Source organism: Ambystoma mexicanum, chromosome 7q (genome assembly GCF_040938575.1).
Source record: "Ambystoma mexicanum isolate Mex_15411 chromosome 7q, UKY_AmexF1_1, whole genome shotgun sequence".
In the NCBI taxonomy this organism is placed as follows: Eukaryota; Metazoa; Chordata; class Amphibia; order Caudata; family Ambystomatidae; genus Ambystoma; species Ambystoma mexicanum.
In genome coordinates, this window is record NC_090941.1 from 488,385,146 (window position 1) to 488,400,163 (window position 15,018).

The 15,018-nt window shown below is 51.5% G+C and overlaps 1 protein-coding gene across 1 annotated transcript in view; it reads left to right on the plus strand.

The window, feature by feature from the left end:
- Nucleotides 1-13,297, plus strand: part of KPNA3 (karyopherin subunit alpha 3) — a 1,475,105-nt gene extending 1,461,808 nt beyond the window's left edge. The window contains exon 17 of the mRNA XM_069640670.1: nucleotides 12,671-13,297. Within this exon, the coding sequence (XP_069496771.1) occupies nucleotides 12,671-12,769 (99 nt within the window). The 3' untranslated portion in view covers nucleotides 12,770-13,297. The remainder of the gene's footprint in view (nucleotides 1-12,670) is intronic.
- The last annotated feature ends 1,721 nt before the right edge of the window (nucleotides 13,298-15,018 follow it).

Consider the following 15,018-nt stretch of genomic DNA (forward strand, 5'->3'; position numbering starts at 1 on the left):
GACCGGCTGGTGCCTAGGATTAGGGTTAGGGGCCTGCTTCCAAGGACGTTGGGCTGGTCCTGGCTCCTTGGAAACAGTGATCATGACAGCTGAGCCGACCTGCAACGACGACACCACCGGTGGAGCCCTGCTGAACCGTCTCACCACTTTTCCCGACGACAGAGGAGATCTCCAGTCCGGAGTCTTCTTCCTTTGACTGGTGGGGATAACCAGTTTTGCCTTCTTTTCACCTTCCTGGAGCATTTCGTGGCCGCCTTGCCCGTGCCAAGCACCCTGGCAACCGGAATACCACGGCTTACCACTACCGCAAAGAGAGGGGTAGTACCTTTTAACCGAAAGAACTCTGTGGCTCGTTTCTTCCCTGGCAGTGCAACAACCTTCTTTCCTCCACGGCGAGACCTCCTCTTCCTCTGGACGAAACACCGACTTGCAACCGCTGCCAGGAACAACTGCCCCCGCTGGAGCTTCCTTCACACTTAAGGTACTGTGTCCCGCCTGGCTTCCCTTGCGACAGATCGTTCGGGGTGACCGTAAAGCCTCGACTTTCTAACCTGGGCTGGCCTGGGACAACCTAGCTAACTTTTCCTGACTTTAATTTCACTCTTTTGTGTGCAAACTATCTACAAGACTCTTTGGGCATAACCCCACTGTGTGAACCTTGACCCCTTCTGCTTGCTCTCTGCAAGAGTGGGCCTTGCAATTGACTTCCTTGCTCTCCAGTAGAACTGTGCCTATCCTGCCTTGCTGTGTTTCTTTTAAAAGTATTGAAACTTGTGTGCTTCCATCACTCTGCCTTTTCCCTCCCTTTTTTTATAACTTATTAGAGTGCCATCTTATGTTAAGCGCTCACCTCTGTCTGAAAATAAGGGGTGTTTCTCATTAAGACTTGTCTAATAAGCAATTAGGGTTGTATATATATAATGGTGACTGTGTGCTGAATTTACTTTTCTCTTTATGCTAGTGTAATTTACAAGTGTCTTTAAATAAATAATTATATACTTTTACACCAAAGCTCTGGTCAGTGTTTGCTTGTTCTGCTTTATCGCTGTACCTATTGTGTATACTCTATATACTGCCTAACTCTTCTTGAGGGAAGTCTGACTGCTCAGCCACAGCTACCAAGTGAATCTGTGTGGTACAGACTGCTACCAAGTGGGTTTACTGCCAAACACCTTTAGTCCTAAATCTTTTGCAGTGGTCCCTAAGGGAACTGCACAGGTTTCTGCCTAAGAGTTCGATTGGGACCTTAATCTGGTGTTGACCTTTTTGATGGCTGCTCTGTTTGAGCCTAGGCAGTCCTGTTCTTTGAGGTTGTTATTCTTTTAAACAGCCTTCTTGGTTGCAGTCACATCAGCCAGGAGAGTTGGTAAAATGCAGGTGTTATGCTGCAAACTGCCATTTTCTTTTTTTAGAGGTTTCTCTGTCAGGCCTGGCTTCTTTCCAAAAGTTATTTCAGAATTCCACCTTTCACAATCCATTGATGTACCTGTGTTCTACCCCTCCTCCAAACCCCTCGAAAGAGGATTGTTTTCACGTCTTGACCCAAAAAGAGCCTTGAGATTTTGTTTCCCGTACATCTGAGTTCCGGACAGCAGACCAGTTGTTCGTAGCCCATTCTCTCTCATAAGGGTCTCGCCCTAACAAAAAAACCTTTTCATGGTGGATTATTTTATGTATATCTGAATGTTGAATGCGTACATTGGCGGGAGTGCTGGGAGAGGGATGTTGGCTGAGTTGGAGGACTCTCTGATCTTGCCGGAGACTTCGTGGTTTTAGCTGATTACCCCCACCCCCAGTGAACGACCTCCCATAAAGTTGGAGGCTGCACGCATTTTGGCGCATGCACATTGGCGGGAGTGCTGGGAGTGTAACAGGTGCCGCAGTCTGCACCCCAGGGCCTGCCGTCGCAGCCCTCCCCGTACTCAGTGGTCTCAGCGGCTGCGAGGAAGTAGTTTTCAAATCCTTCATCTTCAGCCTCTGTCCCTCCGGACAGCGGGGGGAAGAAGTTGGAGGCTGTGGATAGAAAGGTGATCTACTCGGCGGCAAATGCACTTGCGATCCTGGCCAGATACGACAGGGAGCTGTGGTATAAGATGGCCCCGCTGCTGGAATTTCTCCCGGGCGACAAGTGGGTTAAGGCGCTGGAGATCCTCCAAGAGGGCGAAGTGCATCGGACCATGCCGTCACCGTGGCCCTGTACATCGCAGACACAGGGTTCCAACAGATGGGGAACAGTGTCTGCCTCCGTCGTCAACAACTTTCGGCAGAAAGTTCAGACGAGGGTCCTGGATATGCTCTTCGGGGTGAATCTCTTTGGGAGGGCCGTCGACAAATCGTTGCAAGCCATCAAGACCGACTGGGAGACTGCCCGTGCCCCGGGCACACTTCAACATCATCCTTCCTTTCGTGCCTCAGGAGGGAAATCCGGAAGGTAGTCAAAAGGTTTCGGCGGATGATCGTCCTCGTCCTGCATGTCCTCCCGTTCCACGACCCAGGAGGCCTAACATGGTAGTTCCAAGGCTTTCAGAGGTGGCCGACGTCACTCCCAAGGCGGCACGCAGACCCGGAAGAAAGGTTGAACCGGCCAAGACATTGGAGGGGGTGGGGGGGCCCACGCATGCTCCCCAGTGGAAGGACGGCTGGCAGGCTGAGTCAGCGAGTGGGAAAAGATCTCCACCGACCGATGGGTGCTGGATGCTCTCACCCACTAACAGTCTAGAATTCCAGCAGAAGTGTCCGCGGATACCACCAGTGGCCCGCAGGAGCAGCACATCACTCTGCTCCTGCAGGAAGTACTGGCCATGTTAAGAAAAGGGGCGATAGAGCTGGTTCCAAAGCAACTCCGGGGCTCCGGAGACTACTCCAGATACTTCTTGGTAAAAAAAGACCGGGGGCTGGAGGCCCATTCTCGACCTGTGGCGTCTCAACAAGTACCTCAAGTCCCAAAAATTCAGGATAGTCACGTTGCAGCACATGCTCAGCCAACTGGAGGAAGGAGAATTCCTGACGTCACTAGATCTGGGGGGCCTTTACTTACACGTCCCCATTCACGAGAAGCATCGCAAGTTCTTGCGCTTCGTCGTACAGGGAAAGCACTACCAATTCAAGGCCCTTCCCGTCGGACTGAAGTCAGTACCAAGGGTGCTTATGAAGTGACTTGGGTGCTAGTGGCGGCCCATTTGCATCTACAAGGGATACAGGTGTACCCGTACCTCGACAACTGGCTTGTTCTTGCCAAGTCAAGGGCAGTCGCTGTCGAACACACGGAAATAACTGTCTGGCTGATGTTGGATCTGGGGTTTTCAAAGTCTTGCTTGAATCCATCACAGAATGTACTCTTCCTGGGGTCCAGGCTCAACACGGTCTCCTGCCTGGCGGCCACCTCAGAAGAATGAATAGCGACCATTCTGACGTCTCCACAGGCCAGAGACCTGTGGCTAACGGACGAGAGGGATCTCCACATCAATGTCCTGGAACTGCGAGCAGTGTTCTGGACCCTCAAGGCATTCCAGGGCAAGGTGGTGAGGGTCTTCATGGACAATACCACCACAATGTTATACATCAGGAAGCGAGGGGGCGCCAGATCCCCAGCGCTCTCCAGAGAGCCGCAGGACTTGTGGCACTGGGCTGTTGTTCAGGGTGATGTTCCTCATTCCTTTTCACCTGGCAGGAGTCCAGAACAACATTGCTGACTCCCTCAGCAGGGAGCTCCGCTCCTGCCACGAGTGGAAGCTTTGACAGGATCGAATGGACAGCCTCTTCTGCCAGTGGGGCAGACCCCAGATTGATCTGTTTGCAACAGCGACTAACTCCAAATGCCAGAGATTCGCCAGCAGGGTTCCATCAGCCAGGGAACATGGGGGATGCGTTTTCCTTCCCGTCGGAAGGGCTGTTCCTGGAAGTGTTCCCCTGTTGCTGCTCCTACTGTGAGTCATCAATCACCTCAAACTGTGCCGTTGCAGGATAATCTCGTTGCCCCGACGTGGCTGAGGCAGTTTTGGTACCCGGACCTTCTCAACCCGTCGACGTCGCCTACAGTCAAGATGCCAGTGGTTGCAGATCTGCTCACCAGCGAAGGAGGCGCAATCCTACATCATGACCCAGGAGCGCTGAACCTGAAGACCTGGCTCCTGCAGCCTTATTGTTTGGTAGGTATGAGCTACCGGCGGACTGCAGGGAGGTCCTTGCCCAGAGCATTTTCGACTAGGGGCACAAGTGGAAGCATTTTGCATCATGGTGCCGGGCGCAGAAGTTCAACCATCCTGAGGGCCACGGCCCCGCAGATCCTTCCGTACTTCTTGTTCTTGGCCAAGGCAGGACTGGCACACGCCTCCATCAAGGTGCATTTGGCGGCTGTCTCCTGCTACACCAGGTCTCTGGGGACGGTCTTCTTTGATCACACCGTCTAGTCAAGAAGTTCCTCAAGGGACTGTTTCGATCATTTCGCTGGTGAAAGCGCTTGCCCTGACATGGGAACGCAACGTGGTACTGACCAGGCTCATGGGGGGGGCCCTCATTGGAGCTTATGCATCAAGCCCCTCTCGTTAATTTTGTGGAAAACGGCTTTTCTCTTGGCCATCGTCTATGCCAGGAGCGTAGGTAAGATCCAAGCCCTGTCTTGCAAGCAGCCTTATCTGACGTTCCACGACACAAGGCTGGTGCTGAGGACGTACCACTCCTTCGTGCCAAAGGTTCCGTCGGAATTCCACCTCAACAAACCATTCGTGTTGCCTGTGTTTTTTCCGACGCTTCGTCGCTGGCTGATAGGAATTTGCACTCGCTGGATGTGGCGTGTGCGCTAAATGTCTAGGTGGCACGCACGAAGAGTTTCCGGAAGAAGTCTCCACTGTTCGTGAACTTTGGTCCTGTGAACCATGGGAAAGCTTTGTCCACGCCTTCCATTTCCAGGTGGCTCTCCGGCTGTATCACGCACTCACTGGTTGGTAAACTGACTGCTGCCTAGCCGTCCGAGAGCCCATTCCACCAGAGTGATCGCTGCGACGACTGTGTTTCTGTCTGGTGTGCCCCTGCTGGACATCTGCAGGGCTGCTACGTGGAGGTATTCGCATACCTTCACAAGATTCTACTATGTCGACAGGGATTCCAGAGAGGAGTCCAGGGTCGGCCAAGCAGTGCTACGCAACCTGTACGCTTGAAGGTGAGTTGTGTAATGATGTACTGCTATGTATTCTTTATTCATGAGCATGTGAATCCATACCTGACCCCATGCTGGAGAAGGAACAGGTTACTGGCATGGATTCACATGCAAATCCTCCCTCCTGCCCCTCTGTGGTTCCTTCTGGTCATACTGCCACTTTACGTGCTACCAAATCTGAAGATGGCTGCCAGAGGAGGAGCTTAAGGAGAGGGCAGTCATTGGCTGGGGGCACTATGACCCAGAGTTCAGCGATTGGTTCATAGGAGAAAGACAGTAAGTGAAAGTGAAACTGTGTTTTCTTTGACTGAGGATTTCTGGCCTGACGACGGGGAATATTCATGAGCATGTGAATCCATGCCAGACCTATGCTGGAGAACAATAGTTACAGATAAGTAACTTGTTCCTTCCCTGGGACTGATCGGATCGGATGGCCTGGGACAAAGTCGACCTTGTATGTTTTTTAGTGCTTTGTGTTACAGAATGTTATTAAGAAGCAGGACTCCAAGTGCCTTTGGGACTCACTCCACCATAGGAGTGGCATTGCAGCTGCTGAGCACAGGGATGGGGGGGATTCAAGAACCGAGATGTTTGGGTATACTGTGCTCCATTTGTACAGTATTGGTACCCGGCGAGGGTCAATGAGCTTGTAACAAGCAAGCTCATTGGCCCTCACTGGGTAGTTACCAGCCAGACAAAGCCTTTGATGGGCCGGTGCAGCAGTCATGGAAAAAGGACTGCGTGTAGTCCCTTCTCCTCCAAGAGAAAAGGGACTATGTGTAGTCCCTTCTCCTCTAAGAGAGGGACTACCTAGTCCCTGCTCCCCTTCCATTGCGGTTATTTTGTTTGTTTACTTTTTCTATATTTTTAACGGCCGCCATGGAAATGGTGGCCATTTATTTATTTTTTTTGTTCTCAAGTTGAGAAACTGTTTCAAAGCCGTTCCTCAACAAGAGAAAAAAATGCTATTCTCCAGCATGGGGTGTGGCATGGATTCACATGCTCATGAATATTCCCCGTCGTCAGGCTGGGAATCCTCGGTAAGGAAAAATCAGTATCAGTTTCGTTTCCGATCTGTCTTTCGTAGTAGTAACCAATCACTGATCTCTGCGTCATACTGACCACAGCCAATGACTGCCCTCTCCCTAAGCCCCGCCTCTGGCAGCTATCTTTAGATTTTTTCAAGTGTTGGGAGTCCTCGTGCTTAGCTCTCGAGCTTTTACTGCGTGTTTCGCGCTTTTTCAGGTGAATTTTCACATTTTTTTCGGTTAATCGAGCCTCAAGCTCCACTGTTTCTACTCCCGTTAACGGCTACCCGTTGCAGGATTTTACTACGCCCCTCAAGGGTGAAGATTTTGTCGAATCAACTTCTTGGAGGATTCCAGAATATTCGTGGCCTACTTCGAGATGGCCCAGGACGCAAGTTCGTCACCCGGACCCAAGCTGTTTCGCAGCTGCCCTGGATGCGGTCTGCAGAATGTGTTTAAGGAGGACGAACATTTGCGATGCCTCTACTGTCTTCATGGGGACAAGACTCATGTAGAGAAGGACTGCCAGTTCTGCAAGAACTTGTCGGAGCGGACCATGAGGGACCGTCTATCCCGTCTCGCCAGCTGGCTGGAGAAGGGCTCAACGGGTGAGAAGAAGAAAGGGTCCGGGCGGGCTTCTAAGTCCTGTGCGGGCGCCCCGGCGACGGGGGCCCAACACCAGGCCAAGCGCCACGAGTCCGCTGGCTCCGGGAGCGCCGAAAGGTCGGGCTCTTCGGTCGCCAGGCAGGGCGCGCCTTCCCCGGCACCGTCAACCACGAGCCAGCGCTCCGGTTCGGGGAAGAGGAAGTCCGAGACCCCGGGTAAGCTTCGGCAGAAGCCCCGTCCGATCTCGGAAGAGGGGGAGCAAGGCGTCGCCCCTCCCCTTAAGGAGAAGGCCCGGGACGCACCTAAGGTGGTGAAGGCCCCTACCCAGCAGGCAAAGGCCTCTATCGAGGCGATTGCGGCGACTCTGGCCAAGCCGGCAGAGACCCCGCCAGCGGAGACTGCCTCCGGGACTTGAGTTTCCCTGCCGCCAAGGAGGGAATCCTCTTTTCAGCCCATCGTCATGGCCACCATGATGGAAGAAGCGAGGGGGGGCACGGTAGCCTCCTCGAGCTCGGAGTCAGCCTCGGAGGAGGAACTGACTGAGGCCGTGAGGAATCTCGAAGTCCAATTCGAGAAGGTTCGATCCCGTAAGGAAGATCCTCGGGAGATAACGAGGAAGACGACGATGGCGAGGAAGAGCAGCCTTCCCTTCAGGCGCAGCCGGAACCTAGGCCTCAGGATAGGTCGATGGCCATTTTGTCTGCGATCCAGTCCTTCTGCTCTAAGATAAGGATGAGATTACCACGGCCCAGGCCGGAGGACCCGCAACCTGGCCCGTCGGGAAGTCCTCAGAACAAACGACGGAGGACCCAACCCTCTCCTCCACTCAACCCCGTAAGGCCTACAGTTCCCTCCTCATCCTCCCACGAGTCGGGAGATGACGGTGCGATGGGCTCGACGACGGGTTCTGAGGGCGACAACGACGAGATTGGCTCATTCCACGCCATGATCGCCAGGGCGTCCGAATTGTTCCAGCTCTGCCCGGAGAAGCAGAAAAAGGAAGGTTTCCTCTATCAGCGCCAGGAGGCCAAGAGGAAGACTGTCATCGCGGTGCCTCTAATCGATGACATCTGGGAGGAGGGCCTGTCGGTTCTCAAGAACCCCTCCACGGCACCAGCCAAACGGGACCGGTACGAGAAGAAGTACCGGGTCCCCGAAACCGCTCCCCTGTGCCTCAGGGCCCAGCCAACGCCAGACTCGGTCGTCTCGGCGGCGAAGAAGAAAGCGGCGGGGTCAGGAGCCTCGACGTCGAATTCCCCGCCGGACGGCGAGGGAAAGAAGTTGGACGCCATGGAGAGACGGGTCATTTCGTCGACGACGATCAAAGCGGCCAACGCCCTGGCGATCGTGGGCCGTTACGACAGGGAGCTCTGGTTTAAGCTGGCCCCCATATTGGACTTCCTACCGGACGACAAGAGGTCCGAGGGCCGGGAAATACTTCAAGAAGGCGAGGTGGCGTCGGACCGCGCCATAACGGTGGCAACCGATATTGCCGATACCGGGTTCCGCCAGCTGGGCAACTGAGTTTGCCTACGACGACGGGGTTGGCTCCGGGCGACCGACTTCCGTCAGGACATCCAGACCAGGGTGTTGGACATGCCGTTCGACAGCAGCAACTTGTTCGGGAAGGCGGTGGACGAATCCCTCCAAGCCATAAAGATGGACACGGAGACGACCCGCGCCCTAGGAGCCCTTCAGCAACGACGGCCCTTTCGGAGCTCCGGAGGCAGACAGGGTGCCTCCAAGGGATCCAGCGGTGGCTCGTCCTACCGCCAGGCGGCACGCTCCTCGTCTCAGGAGGCCTACAGGGGTCGCGGCAAGCAGGGAGCGCCTCGTCGGCAAGGTGGCCAGGGCGGCAAGGCCACCACCTCCAAGCAGGACTGAACCGGCCGCGGCCTCGGGCCCCCACCGAAGCACCCCGGTGGGAGGCCATCTGACGAAGTTCGTCGGCGTGTGGAAGTCTATCTCCACCGACCGTTGGGTGCTGGATACCCTGGCAAGATGCCACACTATCGAATTCCTGAAGAAGTGCCCTCGCGTTCCACCTGTGGCCAGGAAGGAAAATCACATCCCGCAACTGCTGTTGGAAGTACGGGCGATGCTCAGGAAAGGCGCCATCAAGCTTGTCCCGAAGAGGCTCCATCCTGGACCTTCGTCGTTTGAACAAATACATCAGGTCACAAAAGTTCGGGATGGTCCCCCTCCAGCACGTGCTGGGACAGCTGGAGGAAGGCGACTTTCTATCGTCGTTGGTCCTGGAGGATGCATACTTCCACGTTCCCATCCTCAAAAGTCACCGAACGTTCCTCAGGTTCGTCGTCCAGGGACGCCACTACCAATTCAGAGCACTGCTGTTCGGATTGAAGTCAGCCACCAGGGTCTTTACCAAGTGCCTAGCACCTGTGGCGGCGCGGCTGCGCCTGCAGGGGATTCACGTCTACCCCTACCTGGATGACTGGCTCATCCACTCAAGGACGAGGGAACTCGCCGTCGAACACACTGCAAGGACCATCCAGCTACTCACAGACCTGGGATTCGCCATAAATTACCCAAAGTCCCACCTGGTGCCGTCACAGGTGGCCCTGTTTCTGGGAGCGAAGCTCGATACAGTGAGGCGCCTGGTGGCACCGTCGGAAGAACGGACGAAGACCATTCTGGGCAAAGTGCAGCACCTGCTAGCCACGGACGTGGCCAGGGTGAGGTCCATCAAGTCCCTCCTGGGGATGGTGTCCTCTTGCATCTACCTGGTGCGCCTCTGCAGACTACGGATGCGCCCTCTTCAAGAATTTCTCGACGGCCATTGGATGCAGGCGACGGGCACCTTCGAAGACAGGGTCCCCCTCAACAAGGTGTTCCGGCGGGCGATTCAGTGGTGGGGCGTTCGAGCGCACCTCACGGCGAGCAAGGACTTTCAGACGCCGGCGTACCAGGAGATGGTGATGACGGAAGCCTCCCTGGAAGGTTGGGGCGCCCACACCGGACATCTCCACGCAAGAGGCCTCTGGCTCCCGGAGGAGAGGCTCCTGCACATCAACGTCCTGGAACTCTGAGCCATTTTCTGGGCTCTCAAATCGTTCCTCCCGTCGCTCAAGGGCAAGGTGGTGCGGATCTTCACGGACAACACCACGACGATGTTTTACATACGGAAGCAGGGAGGCACCAGATCCCCAGCCCTATCCAAGGAGGCACAGGATCTGTGGCACTGGGCGGTCGCCCAGGGGATGTTCCTGGTTCCCTTCCACCTGGCAGAAGAAAGAAACCCCATCGTCGACTCGCTCAGCAGGGAGCTGCGCGCGTGTCACGAGTGGGAACTGCGCCAGGATAAGGTGGATCAACTCTTCCGACGATGGGGCAAACCCCAAATCGACCTGTTCGCAACAGCGACGAAGTCGAAGTGCAGGAGGTTCGCCAGCAGGTTTCCCCAGCCGAGAAGCATGGGCGATGCGTTCTCGTTCCCCTGGGACGGCCTATACCTGTATGCGTTCCCTCCGTTGCCGTTGCCGCTTCGACTCATCAACCAGCTCAAGAGTTCCCGGTGCAGGATGATCCTCCTCGCGCCGGCGTGGCCGAGGCAGATCTGATTCCCGGACCTTCTGGACTTGTCAACGTCCCCTCCCATCAAGCTGTCGGCGGACGCGGACCTTCTCTCCAGAGAAGGAGGCGCCATCTTCCACCACAACCCGGCGTCGCTGAACCTGCAGGCTTGGCTCCTGCAGCGCTAGAGTTTGGAGGCTACGATATACCGGCCGATTGCAGAGAGGTTCTTGCAAAGGCCAGGGCGTCCTCGACTCTCAAATGCTACGGTCATAAGTGGAAGAGGTTCTCTATCTGGTGCCGAGCACAGAAGATCAACCCCATACGGATTACGGCCCCTCAAGTGCTGCCGTACCTACTATCGCTGGCAAAGGCTGGGCTAGCCCATGCCTCCATTAAGATTCATCTGGCGGCGATCTCCAGATATACCAGAACCACAGGACGGACGTCCCTGTGGTCCCATCGACTGGTAAAAGAGTTTATGAAAGGACTGTGCTGACCAGGCTCATGGGGCCCCCATTTGAGCCGATGCACTCCGCACCGATGTAGTTTGTGTCGTGGAAGACTGCATTCCTGGTGGCCATTACCTCCGCACGACGAGTGGGAGAGATCCAGGCCCTATCCTGCAAAGCACCGTACTTGACTTTCCATGCCTTGAGGGTGGTGCTGAGGACGCACCCCTCCTTTATGCCTAAGGTGCCGTCGGACTTCCATCTTAACGAGCCCCTGGTGTTACCTGTTTTCTTCCCGTCTCCTTCGTCGCCGGCCGAGAGGACTTTGCACTCGCTGGATGTGGCTAGAGCGCTGAAGTTCTACGTGGACCGCACAAAGAGTTTTCGGAGGACATCACAGCTATTCGTGAATTTTGGACCTGTGAATCAAGGGAAGGCTCTCTCGAAGTCTTCGATTTCCAGATGGCTCTCCGGCTGCATCATGCACTGCCACTGTTTGGCTAACCGACCGCTGCCAGGCCGTCCGAGAGCCCATTCGACCAGAGCGATCGCTGCTACTACGGCGTTCTTATCTGGTGTGCCCCTGCTGGACATCTGCAGGGCTGCTACGTGGAGGTCGACGCACACCTTCACGAGATTCTACTGCGTCGATCGGGATTCCAGGGAGGAGTCCAGGGTCGGCCAAGCAGTGCTGCGCAACCTGTTCGCTTAAGGTGAGCCTGGTGAGGAGGTAAGAGATGCTTAATGTTGAGAGTTTTGTATCGCTTAATGTTGAGCCTTTTGCCACCCCCGTGGTTGTGCATGTGTGTACTGCTATGTATTCTTATATTCATGAGCATGTGAATCCATGCCAGACCCCATGCTGGAGAAGGAACAAGTTACTTACCTGTAACTGTTGTTCTCCAGCATGGGTCTGGCATGGATTCACATGCGAACTCTCCCGCCTACCCCTCTGCGGCTCTTCACTTGGTCATACTGCCACTTCACGTGCTACCAAATCTGAAGATGGCTGCCAGAGGCGGGGCTTAGGGAGAGGGCAGTCATTGGCTGTGGTCAGTATGACGCAGAGATCAGTGATTGGTTACTACTACGAAAGACAGATCAGAAACGAAACTGATACTGATTTTTCCTTACCGAGGGTTCCCAGCCTGACGACGGGGAATATTCATGAGCATGTGAATCCATGCCAGACCCATGCTGGAGAACAACAGTTACAGGTAAGTAACTTGTTCCTTAGTACCCCGGTACGACATGCCGGGGTACTGATAGCAATAGAACCCTCGGAGGGGGGGCATTACCCTAGCGGTAATGCCCCTCCCTAAACCTTCTGAGGTTCTATTGCTTAAGCAAGATCATATCTGGGGTCGAGGAAGCGGATAGTTTGAAATTGTGGTCATCTAGTTACACTTGTGTTCCCTAGTGGAAGTTCCAGAGAAAAGCTAGCACTTGAGGATATCTATCATGAGGATTCTGTGGGGGTAGAAACCATAGAAAGAACATTATCAGCAAGCCATTTTCCCTTACTGTCACATTCAACTTGCAAGTTTAATCAGTAAAGAATACATTTTAAAAACCAAGATTGAACAGCCGAGTGATTGTATTTATGTACTTTTTATTTAAAAAAAAAATGTTTTTTAAAATACTTTGAATGCCCATTTAGGGCTAACTAGTTAGATGAATACAGTGAAGCGTTTTTTTGGAAAGTCGTTATGCTGGCAACCTGTGATGCCATGAAAGACTGCTAGTGTGATCTTAAACCTTTTTGTGCTTCCAAACTGAATTTAGTAGATGTCCCTTAAACTATTAAATGTGCAAAATAGTGACTTGCTTTACATTATTAATCTGCAGTACACGATTATCCTATGCACATTTCATTGTTTTATTTCTTCCTGTAGATTGATGAAGATCCCAGCCTCATTCCAGATGCCAACCAAGCAGGTACCTATAATTTTGACCCAACATCCAATCTGCAAGCAAAGGAATTTAACTTTTAGAACAACCTAATGCAACTTCTGTCTCAAACCAACATGAAGCACCACCAGATGATCATGAGAAAGGAGCAAAGATGCCTCTTCGTTTTGATGCCTCTAAAGCAAGCCATGTATCAGTCACTTTGCAGTTGCCAAAAGTCACTATCACATGGACTGTTAAATGCATGATCCTTTGAAGCTGTCATAAAAATCTCCACTTACAGACTCAACCTTTGCCCTTTCCGTGGTGCAACATGCTGACAACAGCCTGCAGTTTTGTTAAGAATATTCCATAGTGGTGGCACATAGCTATTCACTGAAATGTAGCTCCTCTGGAAATGGGACGCCGTGGATGAAGACTTTTTGGTATGATGTGTACGTTTTGGAAGACTTTACATGGGACACTTGGTTCAGAGCCTCCACCGTCGTTCTCTGGGCACACATGTTCATATACTTATGGACGAGTTAATTTACAAACTGAAAAAGAAGCCAAATGCTCTCATTGGTGAAACTGAAATTAAAATTGCCTATTAATGAAACAAAGGAAAACTACTTCAGCTGTCTGTAATTGTGTTCATTAACTGCCTCAGAAGCCAGTTTCTCTGAATTGGACTGGTCAAGGATTTGCTGTTTCACCTAAATTTCGAAAACGGCAAGCATCAGCCTTTGGCCATGCTGCTTTGAAGTAATCCAAAACTGTGCATTGTATTTCAGCTAAGGTACACGTCATTGCAGACTTGGAACGTCTAAGCTGAAAGCAAGTATCCTTGAAATTGAAATGGTTGTTGAAGACCATGTGCCCTGCATTGCTTGTTTGGTTTCTGGATCTTGCTTTCGACTTTCAAGAACATCAATTTTTTCCCCCTTTAGACAGTTGGGTGTGTTTTTTTTTTTTTTTTGTTTTGTTTTTTTAATCCCTTTGGATTTAATCTGAGAGTTCATGTCCACTGTAATTTAGTCTTAAACTATTTTTACTGAGTAGCCACTGCTCTTGATTATGTGGTTGGCAACAGACCAGCAGCTCTTTTGAAGCATTGTAAAAAGTTGGCATCCTTTAATATCAAAAGGGTTTCACTTAATCAGCCTAGAACTGTATTTGCATGAATACATTTGAATCCGCTGAGCGTATTGCAAAAGGATAAGGTGTGGTTTTTGAAACTGCTTTTGTTCTAACTAATTATGCATAATCTTGTGACAACGCTCTGTGTTCGGGGGGTACTGTTATTGCTTTGGAACCCATAAACATCTGTCTCAATTATTTTCTCTGGGATTTCATGAGGCAAAAGGATGACTCGTCACACCATCTGGTTTTGTTGCCAGTGTTTTGGTGTGTCCAAATGAATTGATGTTAAGATGAACATTTTGAACTCATTTAGTCTCCTGATGTGGATTGTATTTTCCCTGACTCAAGAGGACAGATAACATCTGGGCTTTGTGTATCGGGTGTTTCCGCTCCCTTCCTCCTTTGTCCCTTCACTGATGAACAACACATAGCAGGTGTGCATTCCTGGAAATATATATCTGCCAAGGTGGAGCCACTTTAAAGAGCAACTTTTGTCTTGTATCTAAAATGGATACAAGCGTATGTTTAAACTGCAAGATTTTTACTTGCTAGCGAATCTGTTTTAATATAGTGGTTTGGCCTCTGATTATTTATAGGTTTTTATAAATTTTAGAATCAATTTCTCTTTAAGGTGGCTCAGATTATTTTCAACTCTTGTGCACATAAAATTGAGTTGAAGTTCATTGTGCCTTTTTCTTTCCCCAGAAGTTTAGAGTTGAAGCTTCGTATGGTAACTGCACCAATTCACACACTATCGTCGTCAATCCTGAAACTGTGCTGTTTGCAAAAACAATATATTTAAGTCAAAACTAAGTAAGGTCACAAACGTTATATTTTTTTCAGTCTATAATGTGAACAGAATTGTTTGTTATATATATATATATATAATTAGCCTTTTGCTTCCCTGCTCAGATGAGACACTATGTTCTTAAGATGAGATGAATATTTTTTCACTACTGTGAAGATTTTTGTCATTGCACTTTTCAAAGTATAATTTGAGTGTACCAGGGGAAAGGGCAACTCACTAGTTTGAGCTTTAAAGTCAAGAGTGGTGCATTCATAAATTACCACTTTTATTTTGTGACCTTATCAAGGTTTGATTGCGATTTAAACCATTTCAGATGTTAAACATATATTGCAGCACTTTTTAAGTTTTCAGAACAGTGTTTTTTTTCAACTTTCAGTTCAAATAGACTAAAACGTTCTTTTG